Genomic DNA, 22,021 nt, shown 5'->3' with positions numbered 1-22,021 from the left:
TTCCTTCGCTACTTGAACGTTTTCCTTTGCCACCGCATGTGGACTTTTCTAACCCCTCTAGTCCGTAGGTACCCTTACCTGCGGATTTCAGGTATCTTTATCGTTGCCAATCATGGCCTATTTACAGTGGAATATTCGCGGCCTCAGGGGTAATCGGGGTGAGCTTCAGATGTTGCTCTCCCAGTTTTCCCCTGTTGGTGTTTGCTTACAGGAACCAAAATTACACTCTGCCGTTATCTATCCTATCTCAGGCTATAATTTATTGTATTCTTCAGATCCTTTTCCTGATGGGACCTTTAATGAAAGTGCCCTTCTTCTACGCACTGATATTCCGTACCATCAGCTATTTGTTCGTACTTCGCTGCATTACACAGCAGCCCGTATCCACTTGCATAGGTGGTATACACTCTGTTCTTTGTATCTCTCTCCTTCTCGGGCATTATCTATCCCAGATATTGCCTTTCTTGTTTCGTCATTACCGCCACCACTTCTGTTACTTGGCGATTTTAATGCCCATCATTTCCTCTGGGGGGGGTCTCACTGTGATTCCCGTGGCATTCAGTTAGAGGCTTTTCTTGCTACCCACCCCCTCCATGTTTTAAATACAGGTACTCACACCCATTTTGATCCTCGGACTCATACTCTCTCTTGCATCGATCTCTCAGTCTGCTCTTCCTCCGCCGCATTAGACTTCACCTGGTCTGTTCTCCCGGATTTACATGACAGCGATCATTTCCCAATCATTCTTACTTCCCCTTCATATTCACCACCTCTTCGTAACCCACGCTGGCAATTTGATCAGGCAAATTGGAACCTTTACTCACAACTAACTGTTTTTAGTGAGGTTCCTTCTTCGTCCTCCATTGATGAGCTTTTACACCTCTTCTCGTCCTCCGTTTTAACCGCAGCTTCTCATTCTATACCCCAAACTTCGGGCAGGCATTCTCAGAAATGCGTGCCTTGGTGGTCTCCTGCTTGTGCTCGTGCAGTACGTTTGAAACGCGCTGCGTGGGGCAGGTACCGGTACAATAGAACCACGGAGAGACTTCTTGATTTTAAGCAGAAGCGTGCGATCGCTCGCCGTGTCATCCGTGACGCTAAACGCACTTGCTGGCGAGATTATGTCTCCACCATCACCTCTGCTTCCTCTATGAGTGCAGTCTGGAAAAAAGTACGAAAACTGAGTGGTAAATATTCTCCTGACCCGGCTCCTGTTCTGCGGGTTGCCGGTGTTGATATAGCAAACCCACTAGATGTTGCCAATGAAATTGGCAATCATCTGGTCCGTATTTCTCAGGGGCTCCATCTATGCCCCTCGTTTCTTTCCTCAAAGTCTGCCAGAGAGTTAGCACCCTTGGACTTTTCTTCTCTCAGAGAAGAACAGTATAATGTGCCTTTTACACTTCAGGAACTGGAGGCAACACTCTCAGCTTGCCGATCATCGGCAGCTGGGCCCGACGACATTCATATTCGTATGCTACAACATTTACATCAGTCAGCCCTTGCAGTCCTATTACGCCTTTTCAATCTTATTTGGTCACAGGGAGTTCTTCCACAGCTGTGGAAATCTGCCATTGTTCTCCCTTTCCGCAAACCGGGTACTACGGGACATGAAGCCTCCCACTATCGTCCCATTGCTCTTACCAGTGCAGTTTGCAAAGTGATGGAACGCCTGGTAAATAGACGTTTAGTGTGGTATTTAGAGACACACAACAGTCTCTCCACTCGTCAATATGGCTTTCGTAAGGGCCGTTCTACCATAGACCCCTTACTACGCTTGGATACATATGTTCGTAATGCCTTTGCGAATAACCACTCAGTTATTGCCATATTTTTTGACCTTGAGAAGGCATATGACACAACTTGGAGGTATAATATTTTGGCCCAAGCCCACTCCTTAGGCCTTCGAGGCAATCTACCATCCTTCCTTAAGAACTTTTTAACTGACAGACATTTCCGTGTTCGGGTTAATAATGTGCTCTCCCCGGACTTTATCCAAGCTGAAGGTGTCCCCCAGGGATGTGTTCTGAGCACAACACTTTTTCTCCTTGCTATAAATGATTTGGCCTCTAGTCTTCCATCCAATATTTGGTCATCACTCTATGTTGATGACTTCGCTATTGCATGTGCAGGCGCTGACTGTCACCTCATTACAGTTTCTCTCCAACATGCGGTCGACCGTGTTTCCAATTGGGCCACCACACATGGGTTTAAATTTTCCAGTACCAAAACTCACCAAATTACTTTCACTAGACGCTCTGTCATCTCCGATCATCCTTTGTACCTCTATGGCTCCCGTATCCCTGAACGTGATACAGTCAGGTTTCTAGGCCTCCTCTTTGACCGTAGGTTATCCTGGAAACCTCACATTACCTCTCTGAAGGCAACTTGTCACAGCCGGCTGAACCTTCTTAAAACCCTTGCTCATCTTTCATGGGGAGCTGATCGTCGAACTCTCCTTCGCCTACATTCCGCCCTCATTTTATCGAAACTTGATTATGGTGACCAGATCTATTCAGCGGCCTCTCCTGCTACTCTCTCTAGCCTTAACCCCATTCATCACCAAGGATTACGTTTATGCCTTGGTGCTTTTCGCTCTTCCCCTGTTGAGAGCCTCTATGCAGAAGCGAACGTTCCATCCTTATCCGATCGCCGTGATGCCCATTGCCTTCGCTACTATGTACGCTCTCATGATCTCCGCAATCCTTCCATTTATAGAATGGTCACCGATATTAGTAGACATTCTTTATTTGTTCGCCGCCCCTGTTTGCTCCGTCCCTTCTCTCTTCGCCTACATTCGCTCTTGTCTTCTCTTCAATTACCACCTTTCTATGTTCATGTAGCATCTCACTTTTCCCTACCCCCCTGGGAAGTTCCAGCTGTTCGAGTCTGTTCTTTCTCACTCCCTTGCTCGAAAGCCCAACTGTCTACGGTAGCTTCCCGCTCTCTTTTTCTTGACCACTTCCACTCTCATTCTCATGCCATTGCAGTGTACACAGATGGCTCTAAGTCTTCTGACGGCGTAGGATTCGCAGCAGTGTTTCCGGACAGCGTCGTACGAGGGCATTTACTATCTTCGGCTAGTATCTTTACTGCTGAATTGTATGCCATTCTTGCAGCACTTATCCGTATTGCATCTATGCCTGTGTCATCATTTGTGGTTGTCTCAGACTCCCTTAGTGCTTTACAGGCTATACAGAAATTTGATACACCTCACCCCTTAGTCCTCCGTATCCAACTTTGGCTACGCCGCATCTCTACCAAGCATAAAGATATTGTTTTTTGTTGGGTCCCTGGTCATGTTGACGTACAGGGCAATGAACAGGCAGACACTGCTGCGCGGTCAGCAGTACATGACCTACCAGTTTCATATAGAGGTGTTCCATTTACGGACTATTTTGCTGCAATAGCTACCCACCTTCACACCCGTTGGCAACAACGTTGGTCTACTCTGCTCGGTAACAAACTTCAATCTATTAAACCGAGTATAGGTTACTGGCCGTCTTCTTGTCACCAGTGTCGAGGTTGGGAGACTACTCTCTCCCGTCTTCGCATTGGCCATACTCATCTTACTCATGGCTATCTCATGGAGAGGCGCCCTGCTCCTCTCTGTGAGAATTGTCAGGTTCCATTATCGGTTAGCCACATTCTATTAGACTGCCCACTTTATCAACGAGCACGCAGAATGTACCTCCAACGTCGTCTTCGCTCCACTGCTCTCTCTTTACCTTCCCTTCTCGCTGATGGACCCACCTCTCATCTGGACTCTCTCATTGACTTTTTGACAACAACTGACTGACTTCCCAAACTCTGATGATACCTTCAGCCCTTTCTACCTCAATCTCTTGCTACCCTCTACCCCCGTACTATCCCCTGTCCCGCTGTTTTCTGTAACCTACTGATCATCCCTCCTCCCTTCTGCCGCCCAATACCCTCGCTTCCTTCCCTACCCTGCAACGCTGTATAGCCCTTGTGGCTTAGCGCTTCTTTTTTATTATAATAATAATAATATATCTTGTTATTGGCGGCTCACGAGCCGCGCAATGAATACCACTGCCCTAAATGGTGTCACCCGGGGCGGCCTGCACCCCCCTTTACAACGCCACTGCTTCTACATAGTTATAATCATGGGCATCCATTGGAACTTTTCAATAGGGACACATGGGGATAAGCAAGCCATCAATATGGTGGATTTATCTTGACAAAGTCCATAACCAGAGGCAAAGAAGCCGGTAAACATCCTTATCTGTCTTATCCAGTCGGAGTTCCCATAATGATGTAGATTATTATCATTATTACATTTATGTGAAGCGCTGGACCTGTGCGAGTCATTCAGCACAGGGAGTAGTGGAGGCTCAATCCTCTAAGGTTGAGACTGACACTTTACCTAACACTACTCACTTAGTTGATGCAGAACCCTAATAGCTGACCTGGCTATAGCAGTCAATCATAAGCCCAGCATCTGTCTCCTGATTGAGCACTTTCACTGTAGTTCGATCATCTGCATCGTATGAGCGTGAACATTGTTTAGAAATCCTAGACCTGAAAATACAGTTTGATGTCATATAACAAATAGTACTATACTGTACAATTAGAATAGAATTATACAAAAACACTAGAAAACTTAGGAGAGGATTATTATTGTTACTATTATGTATTATTATATTCAGGGGATATGTTAAACCTGTAGATGTCATAATGCCTAGTAAATGGTAGGCACCCAGGTTTGATCCAAGGAGACAGTAGCTCCAATTTCTGGATCAGTAACACTTCACCATCATCAACTCGCCCTCAATTTTGTTACAATAGTAAAAGATTATATTTGCTTTTGTTGATTTATCTGAGTTAACATCTTCATCATTAGCCACCACTGTTGATCACAAAGAATTTGATATTGTTTATTTAGATTTTAGTAAGGCTTTTGATATAGTACCACACCAATGACTGTTAAAGAAAGTGGCAGCTCATGGCATTGGGGGAAAACTGCTCTCGTGGATTCAGTCATGGCTCAGACAGGAAGCAGAGAGTGTGCATAAATGGGGTTAAATCCGAGTGGGGATCTGTAACAAGTGGCATTCCACAGGGATCAGTCTTAGGCCCGTTGTTGTTTATAATATATATCAATGATCTTGATGAGGGAATTATTAGTGAAATGAGCAAATTCACCGATGACACAAAGTTAGGTAGGATAACTGATTCAAACATAGATATCAGGGAACTTCAGGAGGCTTTAGACAAACTCAGTACCTAGTCAGAAAAGTGGCAGGTGCAGTTCAATGTAGATATATGCAAGGTTCTGAAGCTTGGGAGTGTCCATAACCCTAGCACTTATAAGTTAAATAATACAGAATTAAGCCATACAGAATGCAAAAAAGACTTGGCGGTTATGGTAAGCAGTAACTTTAAACCAAGACAGCAATGCCTAAGCATACATAATAAGGCAAACAGATTACTGGGATTCATATGAAGTGTAATCAAAAGAAGTTCAGCAGTTATATTACAGCTTTATACATCATTAGTAAGGCCTCACTTAGATTACACAGCTCAGTACTGGTCTCCATATTACAGAATGGACATAAATTCGTTAGAAAACATTCAGTGTAGAATGACTAAATTAATACATAGCATTAGAAATCTTCCGTATGAAGAAAGATTGAAGACCCTTAAATTACATTCACTTGTTAGACAAAGAATGAGGGGAGACATGATTGAAGTTTATAAGTGGAAGATGGGCATTAATAACGGGGATATTAGTAAGGCCTTGAGAATATCTCTCCAAGAGAGAACCCGCAATAATGGATTCAAGTTAGACAAGTTTAGATTTAGACAGGATATAGGAAAGTATTGGTTTGGAAATAGGGTAGTTGATGAGTGGAACAGTTTGCCTAGCAGGGTTATTGAGGCTAAAACCTTGGGTAGTTTCAAGTTTAGGTTGGATAAATACATGAATGAGAGGGGTTGGATATGAGTGGGACTTGCACGCGAGTTAATAGAATTATCAAAGCTTATTGCTTGGGTAGAACTGAAAATTGGGTTGGGCAAATATTTTGTTAGTGGGATGGATTGTGAAGGACCTGCCTGGTATGAGCCAACAGACCTGCTGCAGTGTTCCTCCTTTCTTCTTATTATTATTATTATTATTATTACTGTATTATTATTATTATTATTACTGTATTATTATTATTATTACTGTATTAGTATTATTATTACTGTATTATTATTATTATTATTATTATTGCACTCTAGCACTAAACCCACAATGGTCATACAGGTTAGCAGGGCAGAATGTGCTGTATGACCCACAAGGGTCATACAGCACAAAATGAGTACATCCTGTGAAGCTTAGAGACAAACAAGGGTGAGAAATATGTAAGAGGAAGAGTCAGTAAGGGTAGTGGAGAGGTTTAAGTGGAAAATATAATCAAAGTTGGTGTAATAAAGCAGTCATTGACAAAGCCACAGAGGGAGTCTGCGTCAAAGGTGGGGCTGTTGGCAAGGAGGTTTATGACTATAATAATGTACATCGCTACAGAATTGTATAAATGTAAAACATCAGTCTGTAAAAATAGTAAGTTTTTATTTATGCTTTGACTTTTTCCAGTTTAATGCTTAATTGATTATATTATTTGCACTACATATATTATTTAAATCTTGGTCAATGAACCAAGGTACTGATTTAACAATGGGTACCATTTATCGTTAAATCTTTATCAGGTTCGCTGGTTGGGAGGCAGCCTATATGGGAGTGTAACATATACTGAATAAAATGTAACATGCTCTTAGCATGCCACAGGTATTACTAATAATATTCTTAGGACAGAACCCTGTCAGCATTGCACACTTACCACAAAATATCCATATCCATATCCATAATAGAGGAAAAACATTTGTGTGTTGTGGAAATTGTTATGTATCAGCCATAATAACAACACTAATAATAATGTTGCAACAAACAGCAACATGGTAGAAGTGGGTGGCATGGTCGTAGCCTCGCCACCACCAACATTGATCCACACACACCCACTATTTTTTCATTCTTCTTTGTCATTATTTATGATTCCACATTGTTAGGTATGGTTAGGCTAAGTAACAAAAAATAGTGGAGTGGTCTGGGTGCATGTGACTCAGTGGTGGTTATGAGTATGTGGCCACCCACCACGTCGCTGCTCCACAGGTTATGTTTATGATTATTATTATTATTATTATTATTATTATTGTGGGTGTCAATAAATAACAATTTTCACAAAAGATAAGTGCTTTTCCTATGTTATGGATATTTAGTCATAAGAGTGTAATGTTGAAGGGCTTTTGTCCCAGGAATATTTGCCTTAGTTGGGTTATCTAAGTTAATATCATAATATGTCACCACTGTCTGCCTATAATAATGTACATAACGTAAAACATTTACAATTGTTTTACATACATATAGTAAACTATCTAGAATTTAACCTAAGATAATGGAATATTACATATAGTCATTATGGATGTTCCAAAGTGTAGGATAGCCCCACACTGTAAAAATATTTAATACATGTCCATCAATATATATATATATATATATATAAACAAGTTTATAATCAATGTTATTTTACAGATAAGATTTGTTCGGATTTTTAACCCACAGGGTTAGCTACCCAGGATAACTCAAAGTCAGTGGGTTTAGCAGTTAGTTTTGATTATAATAATAATAATAATCAAGGAAGTCAGTGCATCATTGAGGTCTTTTTTTTTTTTTTTTTTTTTTTTTATTTTTTTTTTTTTTTTTTTTTTTTTTTTTGTACCTCTGTAAGTGTGCTCAAATTATAAATAAATAAATAAATAAATAAATAAATAAATTGGGATCCTACAGTCTTGTTCTGCAGGATGCAACCCATACCAGTCAACTAACACCCAGGTATCTACTTAGGTGCAGGGAAATGTGCCCAAATCTTGCCACACTCAACACCATTGTCAACAAGGAGCTACTAAAAATATCTACTTGGATGACAGCCAATAAACTTACACTTAACACTGACAAAACCTTCTATATTATGTTTGGTAACAGAGCAGGTGTTGCACAACTTAACATTAAGATCGACAACACTCTTATTGCCAAACATAATGAGGGCAAATTCCTAGGCCTGCACCTCGACAGCAACCTGAATTTCAGCACCCACATCCAACAAATCAAAAAAGTATCCAAAATGGTTGGGATCCTCTCCAAGATATGTAACTATATGCCACAATCAGCCCTTCTCACACTATACTATTCACTCATCTATCCCTACCTCACCTATGCTATTTGTGCTTGGGGATCAACTGCAGCAACACACCTAAAGCCAATGATAACCCGACAAAAAAGCCGCAGTAAGAATCACACAGTCTAATCCCAGGCAATGGCTTAGCGCTTCTTTTTTTATTTTAATAATAATAATAAATAATCCCAGGCAACACCCCTCCCCTCACTCTTCATAGATCTAAACTTACTGTACAAAAGATCCACACTTACTACTGTGCAACCTACATTTACAGAACCTTAAACTCCAATATTAACCCTGACCTAAAACACTTCCTTGATAGGTGTGACAGGACCCACAGGCGTAACACCAGTCACAAAAATCTGTATGACATTCCCCTTGTCCGGTTAAACCTATACAAAAATTTAATGTACATAAAAGGACCTAAAATCTGGAACACCCTACCTGAAAATTAGAACTGCAGACACAATCATCACTTCCAAAACTACCGTTAGAAAACATTTTATCTCCCAGACACACCCTACCGGCAGCTAACTACATGAAAACTACCTATTCTACCTATATACACACATAAAAAAACAACCTAGACCTCCCCTCGATATCTGTGATTCCCCACAATTCACACTTACACTCACCCAATTGACTATAAACACTGATATACATGATAAAACTATTATCTAATGAATCTTAAACTAGTCATAAGTTTGCCTGTGATACTCCAATATAGGAGCTTCAATAGAAACTATGTATCGTACCAAGATAAAACCATTCACATTGCTAAATTTACGAACTGTAATGCAGTTGCTTAGCCTTAATACCAACATGCTCCATAATCTGTACCAATATATAGTTTTGAATTAATCTTAGTCTGCCCGAAATGCCTAGTCATGTTAGGTGTGATAGTGGCCCTCTCTGTAATTAGTACGTTATAACATGTAAACCACACAATATCCTATAATATGTAAACCCCGCATTGTAATCTTTATAGAGAATAAACTTGATTGATTGATAGCCGATTGGTGTGGGTCGCATCCTGGGGGACAAGCTTAACCTAAGTTGCCCGAAATGTTCCGCATAACAACGGGCTTTCTATACAGTATGTCACTTATGTCTGCTAGGTCTGTATGTACTAGATGAAAAAAAATATTATTATTATTAATATACCTCTGAGTAAGGTGTCTGGAGTTTACCAAGACTCGGCGCAGCATCGTGTGTTGTTGGGGTCACTTAGGGCCACTAACACTTACACCTTATTTACTCTCTCCTCATAGGAGTGCTAAATATTGAGTGCTAAATATTAAATAAGTTTATTCAGGTATACACAAATACAGTTACATAGATTATCATACATAGCAGCATACGTGTAGAGAACCTATGATAACCCATAAAAGTCGGACAGTGACTTATTTCGATTGGGCACAAAATAAAACCACTAGCATGCGGTGCATTTCGGGCAAATTAATCCTAATGCTTGAAGATTAGATTTTGCCCCCGAAGTGGCTAGTTTATTGTGCACCCCATATCCATCCTGTGGACGGTAGCGCAAGAGCATATGGATACACAAAAGGCCTAGGAACTAGGCCCCAAAAGGATTAAGAGGTGAACGTATGGATCTATATTTACATATCTACCTCTGTATGTGTGCTCAAATTGTAATAAATAAATAAATAAATAAATCAGTTACAAGCAAATTTAGGAAATTTGTTTAGTATCTCTGGTATCACATTTTCATTAATATCTTGACATGTCACATGGGTTATTATACTATCTGTCTCTGTATTCCTCAATAAGCACATAGTGTTCAAGACAAGAGATAAGATAAGATTTCGTTCGGATTTTTAACCCCGGAGGGTTAGCCACCCAGGATAACCCAAGAAAGTCAGTGCGTCATCGAGGACTGTCTAACTTATTTCCATTGGGGTCCTTAATCTTGTCCCCCAGGATGCGACCCACACCAGTCGACTAACACCCAGGTACCTATTTGCTGCTAGGTGAACAGGACAACAGGTGTAAGGAAACGTGTCGAAATGTTTCCACCCGCCGGGAATCGAACCCGGGCCCTCCGTGTGTGAAGCGGGAGCTTTAGCTACCAGGCCACCGGGCCACCTTAGGACAAGTGACCATATGCCTGATCACATAATTTGCATTTAGTTTGATCATCATCTGTGTGTCTCCCAAACTGCCTATTTCTCAATGAGTGTATGATGAGGACAAACGTCCCGGGAAGAAAATGGGGAAAAATTGTCAACAATGCTCAGAGAAGAGTGAGTCATCTTCACACCGGGAGACAAGTCTCAAGACACTCCCAAGACAGGGAGTCAAGGCCGGGTCACCATCTGGAAAACACCATGGCCGGAAGAGCACCGGTGAATCAAGAGTTAGTTTAATATCTTTATTATGCACCCCCATACCCATCCTGTGGGTGGTAGTCAAAAGATTAGAGGTACATAACGGGTCCAGGGGCTGGACTCCGAAGTTATGATAACTGAGCAAGTTACAAAGGTAATGAACCAGATCTGGTCACAATCATGACCAAGTTACAAAGGTAATGAGCTCCAGGTAGAGCTGGTCACAATTATGACACGTTACAAAGGTAATGAATCATAAACACGTCCATACATGGTGTTACAATCATGAACAAATTACAGAGCAATGAGCAATTAACAGGCATTCTAGAGAATGTATCCAATGCCCCAACAACAGATGGTGCTAGGTGCCTGTCCCTCCTCGGCAGGACAGCCAGACAGCCATTGCAAACAGCAGCAGGTTGTGCCAGGATCTGCTGTTTCAGGAGCACCATCGACCCTCCCAAGAGGTCCAAGAGGTTAGCGACTCCGCTAGCAGCCCGAGGGAGAGCTACCCTGGGGACGTGTCAACGTCCTGGTGGACGCCAATTTGATTGCAGATCCCAGGCCCTTTGTAAAGGTGAAAGCGCGGCAGCTGTCACCTCTGTCTGCTGGGAGGGGCTGTTGGTTATTCCCACCTGGAGGCCTCCGGGTGCCCAGACATCCAACGTGTGCACGGATGTTGAAGCTTGAGGAACTGAGTGCACACTGCCTGTGGCACACCTGACAGCTGCCTCGCGGTCGAACTCCACGGCGCTGTCCCTGCAGTGGAAGCTCCCGTGAGCCCGGCCACACCCTATGCCATCGCTGACATCGTGGGCTGGGAGGGGAAAAGTACCCTCAACAGTTGGGGTGGCGCTGGGAGTATTCAAGATTGATGGACTGACCACATCGACTCAAGGTTGAGGGACTGATTACCTCATTCTCCTCCTGTTCTTCAAGATTCTCCTTTGTATGGACTGATGAAGCCACTGTGTGGCGAAACGTTTCCTCAATAAAGATACCCAAGGGTTGCACATGTGTCTAATTTATCAACATGTCGGTTCTCTGAACCATTCATCTACAAAACAACATTTATTTGTTTCCCATGCACATCATGAAAGATATGGGCATGTGACTCCCCAAAACCAACAGTGTTCCTTTCATCTTCACCCACACACACCCCACAAGAACAATCTTCACACACCCCACCATTGAAATATTGCCTATTTAGGGCCTATTAAGGGTCTGTTACGCTCTATCTGTGCTTGTGAAGAAAATATTACACAAATATAGGAACGAAATAGGAGAAAATGAAGAATTTCCTTCAGAAAGCAAGAGTTGCTTATGTCAGGGACCAGTCGACGATCACAACTTACCCCTGTTAGGAATCAGTCTTTTAATATGCTTATTTACGAAAGATATTCTACCTTATTTGCATAATTATTGACTGTGGATACTAAATAGTGAATAATACTTTATTTAGGCTTTAAATGAATTGAAACAGGGATAATATCTCTTAAGCTACCGAAATTTTATAATTAAATTCTTATTTCTCTATTCTCTCAATGTTGCTTAATAAAGCCCTACAGATCATATATATGTTTTACAGTACGTATTAGAGGTTTAACACGTAAGTAAGTAGTAAGTTTATTCAGGTATACACAAATACAGTTACATAGAATTATCATACATAGCAGCATATGTGTAGAGAACCTAGGATAACCCAAAAAAGTCAGACAGAGTGACTTATTTCCATTAATGTAAAAATGCGGATATATGTATGTAACCTTTTTTTTAGTAATGCCTTCAAAAAATTAGGTTTATTTCCGCAGTGTTCAATACTCCATGTTCAACAGGCAGGAGCCATGTGAGGCGTGGACCAATGCATGGCTAATGGAAGCTGTAAACAAGCATCCTAACTCAAGGATCCAATTTAGGAAAAACACACACAACTTTGTGTTTGTGGAACAGAATAAAGAGCTGATTAATGATCTACTTAGTACACCTTATGGGGATATTAAGCTGCTCCGACCTCCATCAGACACTCACCACTTTAAAAAATGGGTCAGTATCATAATCTTTGGATACCCTCTCTGCATGGACCCATCCCATCTGACTCTAAGTGAGCATATCATCAAGCCTAAAAGACTTAAAGGAAAATCCCAAATTATTGCCAGTTGGGTAGGTCCTGTGCCCCTCCCCCGGAATATCTGGGTGCATGGTTTACGTTTCCTAAACATCGAAGTGTACCTACCCCCTAAACGTAGGTGTTACAAATGCCAGCACTATGGCCATGTTGCAGTAGACTGTGGAATACTACATTCTTGGTGTGGTAAGTGTGCTGGGAAACATTCCACTAGAGAATGCACAGTAGGCCCTGACAGCCGAAAATTTAAGTGTATTAACTGTAAAGAAGTTGGGGTTACAGTCTCCCACAAGGACTGCAGTCAGAACCCAAACAACCTTCGATGTAAACCTGATAACAGTCCTTTAATGGTAACTGAGGATGGGGCCATCCAGTCTACCACAGCCAGATCTGAGACTGAACCTCTGCAAAGTGTGCAAGAACCCCACCTCACTGCAAAGGATTCTGGTGATACCAGAATGCCATCACACACACCAGCTGTGGAGGAGCTAGCCATCCCTGCTAGCACATATGGAACTACTGGTCTGCCACTACAGATACCTATGGCTACACCTGAATATGGGGATGAGTTTGTCATTTCTCCCAATACACACAACTACAACAGTGAGACGGACACCACACAGGTAACCTCCCTGGAAATTGGAGATGAGTCAGATGCACAGGACCTACCTGCAATGAATGATGAAACAGAGAACACTAATGTAACCATGGTACCTGTTAAGGTGATAGGTGTTAAAGAAAGCACTAACCCAGAAGTGCCATCCTCCGGAGAGGCATTGGATTCGTTAGACCTTCCTCATATTATAACAACTTTCCAGAAAAAAATTGAGCATCTTGAACAGATCCTGACAAGTTTAATAAATATATGTAATCAGGATGATGCTCTTGAGCATGGTGATGATGTCCAAAGTGCAGCAATCTCCGTTCAGCTTCCAGCAATTTGTGAGAAAGAAGCCCATAACTCTTGTCTTCAAGACTTGCCTTATCACTGGCTGCCAAAATGCCGAAAAATGCTTAAAAATAAAGGTCCTGAAGATAAAGACGTACAAACTATGCTATTTGCTCTTAAGTATCTGCACACTGTAGTCAAAGCATAATAGTTTTACCATCTTATGAGCAAGAGATTGTAATAACTCACTACAATGGATACATTACAAATCTTTTCATGGAACATTGCTTCCATCAGGAAGCGGTTGCCTGACTTACATCATATTAGTGCAACCAAGAATATTGATGTCATCTGTTTGCAGGAATGTAGATTGAAAGATGGAGCACCTCCACCAAACTTGCCTGGATATGCAGCGTATAACCTAAGGTCAACCAACTGTTGTGTGATGTATGTCAGAAAGAGCTTGCCACATTCACTCCTTTCCTTGCAGAGTCGAGTTAACATGCAGTATCATGGTGTCAAAGTATATGCAGGCGATTTTTCCATAAACATTTTTAATCTCTATGCCCCAGCGAACCAGCTTCGACCTGATTATGGTGGCATACTAGATCTGTGTCTTGGATTTAATACATCATATACGATGCATGACTCTGTCATAGTTGATGATCTTCTATCTGATCACTTCCCAAGACTAACAACTGTCAATCTTGATCACATCTCCAGCAATCAAGGAGCTAAATACAGAAGGAGGAAACTTATTCTCAAACCAGAACACAGAGACAACTTTATTAACCACTTGGATCAATGGTATAAGAATTACGAGCCCATTGGCACACAAAAATTTAATGATGATTTAATTACCACTATTGAGAGTGTTCTCACAGATCAAGTGGGCAGGAATAGGAAACAAAGACCCTCCACTATAAATAACAATAAAAACCAATGTAAATACTATAATGATCCACAGCTGCGCAATCTAACACATGCAGCTAGGAGGATTGGTAAAGCATACCGTGAATGTAGAACCCCAGACCTGCTCAGAACGTTCCAAGCTGCACTAACAAATGCAAGGAATAGAAAGGAAGAACTTAGGCAACAGGAATGGGAACAGTTTGTTAGTGGATTAAATAGGTCCACCCCTTTGAGTTTGGCTTGGAAAGGTATAAATAAAATAACCAGGAAAAAGACTGGCAATGTTGCTCATCCCTTTCCTCTTGAAAAAGCAAATGACCTCATAAATGACTGGTCCAAAACATCCAGGCATGAAAGCCTTCCATCTCATATTAGAAAAAATTTAGAGAGTACTTCTGAAGAAATGTTGAAACTGATTAATTTTATGAGCCAAAATATTGATGAGAGTGATTGCCTCTTTACCGAGTATGAATTAGATAATGCATTAACCAAAGGTCGATCAACTGCTCCTGGAGAGGATGGTATAACCTATGATATTCTCAGAACTCTAAGGCACGTGCCTGATAACCCTTTGTTGGCACTGTATAATCTCAGTTACATTGAGGGCGTTCTTCCTACTTCCTGGACCAATAGTCTCATTGTGCCTATCCCTAAGCCCCAACAGCCTGATACATTTAGGCCGATCTCCTTAACTAGTTGTCTTTGTAAAACTTTTGAAAGAATGATGCTTAACAGACTGTACTACAGAATCAGACATCAACTTTCCCCCTACCTCTATGGGTTCATGAAAGGTAAAAGTGTGCAGAACTGTATTTCCACCTTTCTCACTGCACACACCTCTACTAGTTTTACCACTTTTCTTGATCTAAAATCTGCATTTGATATTGCGAACAGAACCGTTATACTACATGAACTAGCCAAAATGAATATTGGTGGTAGCTTACTCTGCTGGATAATAGGATACCTGTCAAATAGAGTATCCTCTGTCCTTTACCAAGGCTTCAGAAGTGATTCTAAAGAAATGTCTTTAGGTACACCGCAGGGAGGAGTTCTTAGTCCCATGCTATTTAATATTCTGATTAATGCTCTCCTAAATGCTCTACCTGCCTCACCTAAACATATAGCTATAAGCTATGCTGATGATATCATGATCCATACAACAGGGCATAAGAAGATGAATACCATTCTTAATGAAGTTCAAGCAATTTGTAATCGACTAGGCCTCATAATATCTTCCTCTAAAACAAAGATATTAACAAGCAAACGACATCCCCCACCCATCTATTTGCAGGGTGAAATCATTAGCTACGTTAAAACTTACAGATATCTTGGTGTAGATGTACCCTTTAACAAATCCACTATACCACAACTAAACAAGAAATGTAAAGCTAGGCTAAATGCTCTCAAAGCTGTTGCTGGCTACAATCCCAACTATGGTGCTAATGTGAGAATCGTGAGAATGATGTACATAGCCTATGTTAGGTCCTTAATTGATTATGCTGCTCCCATGTTGATATTAGCTAGAGAAAGTTCTCTCCGACCCTTGGAGTTAATGCAAAATGAAGCTCTCAGGATTATTCTTGGCTGTCCCAGATCTACAAAAGTTCTTAACATGAGGAAGGAGCTTGGTATTTCTAGTATCAGTGATAGGATTGTTGAAATTAACACTGTACTCGGTATTAGAATGTTGAGAAACGAACCAGACACTGTCACAGTGAATCTTACCAAGTGTCTAGAGGTAAATACACACAGATCTAAATGGATTGTGAAAACGTGCAATTGCATTAAGTTTTATAACCTGCATGAACTGTATCACTGTAGGCAACAAGAGCATTTCACCCCTCCATGGAAGATGTGTTCATTTAATATCACATACCTACAAGTCCCTCCCAAGAAGCTCATTGCTAGTAATCCCTTCCTTAAATCTCTTGTTAGAGCAACTGCTCAAGAAGAAATTTCTCACCTAGCTGGTAGTAATAAGTTATCACAAGTTATATACACTGATGGATCTAAACAGGAGTCTTCTGGCAGGGCTGCATCTGCTCTTGTTGCCACCTCCCTAGTTAAGAACGATAATAAATTTGTTGAGTTAGGCATAAGAATTAACAACTGGGCGTCTACACTGCAAACTGAATTGTTTGCAATCCTAATGGCGCTAAAGCTAACCTATGACACTGAGCTTGACTCTATCATCATTACTGATTCTATGTCATCATTGAAGGCTCTTGACTCATATAATGACTCCAACAACATGCTCATTGGGGAAGCCAGGTATAGATACTCAAAAATTAGGGACAAAGGAATTAATGTACAATTGCTATGGATCCCATCACACATTGGATTACTCCTTCATGATAAAGTTGATATGTTAGCCAAGAAGAGTACCCAGAAGGAGAATGTAGAATATAACTTTGGTATAACTGTGTCTAGCATTAGGAATAATATTAGGAGAGAAGTAAATAATGAAAATGATTGTTATAGGAATGCAGTTAGAAGCCTGAGTAGATCTATAACCCACTATGATAACATGAACGTAGATAAGTATGTTTATGGAGCAACTTGCAATGTGAACAGACTGACTGATGTTGTAGTGGCCAGGCTTAGGCTTGGTTACAAGTACTTCTGGCAGTTTGGGAGACACACAGATGATGATCAAACTAAATGTAAATTATGTGATCAGGCATATGGTCACTCTCTTGAACACTATGTGCTTAATTGTCCACTTATTGAGGAATACAGAGACAGACAGTATAATAACCTATGTGACATGTCAAGATATCTTATTAATGAAAATAAGATACCAGATATACTAAGCAAATTTCCTAAATTTGCTTGTAACAGATAAGTGAACTATAGATATGTAGATATAAATCCATATGTATTCCTGTTAACCCTTTGGGGCCTAGTTCCTAGGCCTTTTGTGTATCCATATGCTCTCGCGCTACCGTCCACAGGATGGATATGGGGTGCACAATAAACTAGCCACTTCGGTGGCAAAATCTAATCTAAATCTGTTAGGGTGTGAAAAAAGGTAACAATTATGAAGGGATTCAGGGAAACCTGGAACGGTGAGTTATAGTTTTCATATCTTTGTATACATGCATGAAATTTATATTGTCCTTACGGTCTTAAATTTGGGTTAAGCTTGCCAAAATGCAGCATGCTCTGTTCTTATAACCAGGGGCTTTCCATTTGCAATATCAAATGTCATCCACTGATGTACGAACGATATATTTACGTTGTAATAAAGGATTTAAATTTGAATACACTAGATTTTTACACATGTAAGTGTAATGTAATAAGGCCACAGTAAACAGGTGATATAACCATATGCAATACCTGGAATTTACCTGGAGAGAGTTCCGGGGGTCAACGCCCCCGCGGCCCGGTCTGTGACCAGGCCTCCTGGTGGATCAGAGCCTGATCAACCAGGCTGTTGCTGCTGGCTGCACGCAAACCCGGCTGGTCAGGAACCGACTTTAGGTGCTTGTCCAGTGCCAGCTTGAAGACTGCCAGGGGTCTGTTGGTAATCCCCCTTATGTATGCTGGGAGGCAGTTGAACAGTCTTGGGCCCCTGACACTTATTGTATGGTCTCTTAACGTGCTAGTGACACCCCTGCTTTTCATTGGGGGGATGTTGCATCGTCTGCCAAGTCTTTTGCTTTCGTAGTGAGTGATTTTCGTGTGCAAGTTCGGTACTAGTCCCTCTAGGATTTTCCAGGTGTATATAATCATGTATCTCTCCCGCCTGCGTTCCAGGGGTGTCAAGTTGTTTTCTTATTGGTGATTTCATTCCTGAAAGAGCACTTCCCTGCAAGGGGTATACCTGGAGAGGGTTTCGGTGGCCAACGCCCCAGAGGCTCGGTCTAAGACCAGGCCTCATGGTGGATAAGGGTCTGATCACCCAGGCTGTTACTGCTGGCCGCACGCAAACTGACGTACGAACCACAGCCCGGCTGGTTAGGTACTGACTTTAGGTGCCTGCCCAGTGCTGTTTTGAAGACAGCCAGAGGTCTATTGGTAATCCCCCTTATGTATGCTGGGAGGCAGTTGAACAGTCTTAGGCCTTTGACACTTATTGTGTTATCTCTCAGTGTACTCGTGGCGCCTCTTTTCATTGGGGGAATGTTGCATCTCCTGCCGAGTTTTTTGCTTTCATAGGGAGTGATTTTCGTGTGGAAGTTTGGTATTAATCCCTCTCGGATTTTCGAAGTGTATATTATCAGTATCTCTCTCGTCTGCGTTCCAGGGAATACAAATCAAGGGACTTCAACCGTCCCCAGTAATTTAAGTGCCTTACCGTACTTATGTGTACTGTGGAAGTTCTTTGTACACTCTCCAGGTCAGCAGTTTCGCCTGCCTTGAAGGGGGCAGTTAGTGTACAGTAGTATTCCAGCCTAGAGAGAACAACCGATTTGAAGAGAATCATCATGGGCTTGGCGCCCCTAGTTTTGAAGGTTCTCTTTATCCATCTTATCATTTTCTTAGTAGATGCTGTAAATACATTGTTGTGATCTTTGAAGGCGAGATCCTCTGACATTATCACTCCTAGGTCCTTCACATCACTTTTTCGCTCTATTGTATGGTTATATGGTTGAATGATGATCATTTCTGCAGTTGAGACATTTCGGTTGAGATATAAAGGTACCGTCCTTTTGAGTGTGCTGTTCTTCAGTACCGTAGTTGGAGCAGTATTACTTTTGTAGGTTGAAAATTAGGTATAAATACCGACAAGTTGAAGAGTAAGACACATGTGCAACAGTTAGGTATCTTTATTACTGATTGAAATGTTTCACCTACACAGTAGACTTCTTAACTCAAATACAGAGGCAGCAAGTGTAGTAGCAGAGGAAAGATGTAATCAGTCCATCAACCTTGGAGGAATAGTTTTTAAGATGGTCAGTCCCACAGCCTGGAGAAGTGTTCAGCTCCACAGTCTGTTCCAGACTATGCAGTTGAACAATTCTCCAGGCTGAGGGATTGAGTGTTTTTTATTAATATCTTTATTATGCATCCCCATACCCATCCTGTGGGCAGTCCTTGGCGAGGTGGGGTATATGCATAGCAGTTCCAGCATGGGTTGATGCGGTGGTATCACTCTGGTTCCATATACCTGGGATTACCGTGGTAATATGATATACGAAGACCTTCACTGAGTGCACAGGATGTTATGGAGATTTCAAATTTACTGATAAAGCCTGTGATGAGCGAAATGTTCCTTAAATAAAGATACCCAGGTGTTGCACGTATCTTGTTCACTACGTACTGTTAGGTGAACAATAGCAGCCTGTAATATGAAAATAACAAAAAAAGGCACAATACCATGACTGGAACGATACACAAATAACCCGCACATAGAAGAGAGGAGCTTACGACGACGTTTCGGTACGACTTGGCCCATTTACAAAGTCACACTAACCAGAATTGGAGCAGGACTGGTAATATGAAACTTGGTCATGCATTTCTCCCCGTCCTAGTGTGTACTAATTTAGTGCATCATGCTAAAATATGGAAATATATTAAATAAATATTTTTTCCACACGAGTCGTCTCTCGTTACCAAGGTGATACATAGAAGGAAACATTTCAACCATTGAGAAATGGTGATACCGGCAGATTAATTAGTTTAATATGTTTATTATGCACCGCACACCCATCCTGTGGGCGGTAGTCTGAGGATTACAGAGGTACATAATTGGTCCAGGGATAAAGCAAAATGTGGAAAAAGACACATACAGTTCAGAACGTTTCAGCGTTTCGCCCGAGTGGTGAACAACTTTAACAATTGTTCAATCAACAGCTGTACTCGTCTGTATGTGGTTGGAGGGGTCGAGTCTCCGCTCCTCGCCGTCATGTGAGCAGACTCACAAATCAAATGGTTTTCCGAAGTAGGTAAGTTTACTTAGGTACAGGTACACATAAGTGCAATTGTCATACATTGTGTAAATTACCTAGCATAACCAAAAAAAGTCAGACTAACTTATTTCCATTGAGGTGATTATAAAATGTAAGATATATTAAGTACCATACGTGGTTGTTAGATCAAATAACATAAATAACAATATAATAATACTGAAACAAAATGATTCACATAGAAATGTCACAATTTTCAATTTATTGCCTTATCATAGATTTAATCTACATAATATATTATATATGCGATAAGATCACAGTAAACAGGTGATTTCAGAATATGCAAAACATTCTCTATTCTTTCAGAGTGGTTGTTTTGCAATATATTATATATATATATGTGTGTCCTTAAAACAACGATGAAAACTTCCTTGTGTGTTATGTATGCAAAACTACGGTAAAAAGTTATTCATTTGCTAAAATAAACATTTATAGTGCATAATAATGAGTGGTGGAGGTTGTCCATCCTGGGAAGATCAGTCTGGTGGTGGATCACCTCTGATGTGTACTCTCGCTCTTCATCTCAAAAATGAGGCGAATTTTACCAATTTATGCCTCCCTGGTGGTCCTGACACACGGTAAGAGCAATTACTATTATTGGGGTTATACTACTGAGGATTTACTTTGGCATAGGCTTTGTAATTGGAGACTGAGAGACTTATATTTGAGTTTCAAGGTTTATTTACATCCTGTTGAGACAGCACCAAACTCCGCCTTCAAAATTTGTAATGTCTGAAAGTTATTTCCAGATAAAATAAATTAGGTGTATTTTAGCTCTGCTATATTATTATTAAATCTAGTAAACATTTACGCTGCTATATTACGAACAACTATGGTAGATTCTCTTAATCAGATTTCTTTTTAAAAGTGGGCAACCAGAAAGATGAAATTGGTGGGAAAATTTATTCCTTTGGGAATTGCGTTATTACTCGGGTATTTCAGTAATCATATTTTACATGTTTTGAATTATATAGTGGGTGAGATGTTTTTAGAAGTTGACTTTAGTGGCTAAAATTAGTATTTACCTGGATATTTCCAGGTAAATACAAAATTTACTTGTTTGGGTTACCTTAGGTACTTTATTTTACGGCGTCGAAGACGCTATTTTTTTCCCCAAAAAGTCTCGAAAATTCACCCAGCATCTTGGAGACCAAAGGTTACGTTCCTCATAGGCCTCAACCTAAGCCTAGAGAATTCTGTGTTTCAATACTGGACAGTAATCTAAGCTCCTGTATATAACCCAATAATGACTCGTGTAAACTGTTTTGTATAAAATAATGAATAAATACCAAGAATAATTATAAATAATTTACATGTTACTATGTACGATAATTTTAATCCAAAAATTGTGTAATTGTGTCAAAATAAACTTACTAAGGGTATTCCAGTAAGGGAAGACAAGGCTCTCGTATGAGACTAAGGTGAAGGTTACCCTAGGTCTCCTTCCAGGGAGTATCCTTGATGCTCTCAAAGGTCTTTCTGATCCAAGGAATTGGAGTTATCTTCCCTTAATTGGATCAGATCTGTTTACCTTCCATACCCTAGGTGTTGTATGACTCCTGCCGGTTTATCATATCTCTATGAATAGAAAAGTAATA

General features: G+C 40.9%; 1 protein-coding gene across 1 annotated transcript in view; it reads right to left on the bottom strand.

Annotated features, from left to right (window-relative positions):
- The window catches only part of LOC128694737 (NADH dehydrogenase [ubiquinone] 1 alpha subcomplex assembly factor 3), a 31,157-nt gene extending 21,614 nt beyond the window's left edge, over positions 1–9,543 (bottom strand). The window contains exons 1-2 of the mRNA XM_070081209.1: positions 9,402–9,543; positions 4,431–4,542 (exon numbers count right to left, since the gene is read on the bottom strand). Coding sequence (XP_069937310.1) covers positions 4,431–4,542; positions 9,402–9,445 — 156 coding nt within the window. The 5' untranslated portion in view covers positions 9,446–9,543. The remainder of the gene's footprint in view (positions 1–4,430; positions 4,543–9,401) is intronic.
- Positions 9,544–22,021: the final 12,478 nt, after the last annotated feature.

Source organism: Cherax quadricarinatus, unplaced genomic scaffold, assembly GCF_038502225.1.
Source record: "Cherax quadricarinatus isolate ZL_2023a unplaced genomic scaffold, ASM3850222v1 Contig1978, whole genome shotgun sequence".
NCBI classification, from domain to species: Eukaryota; Metazoa; Arthropoda; class Malacostraca; order Decapoda; family Parastacidae; genus Cherax; species Cherax quadricarinatus.
Note: the sequence above shows the minus strand (reverse complement) of the source record. Positions and strands in the feature narration are given on the sequence as shown.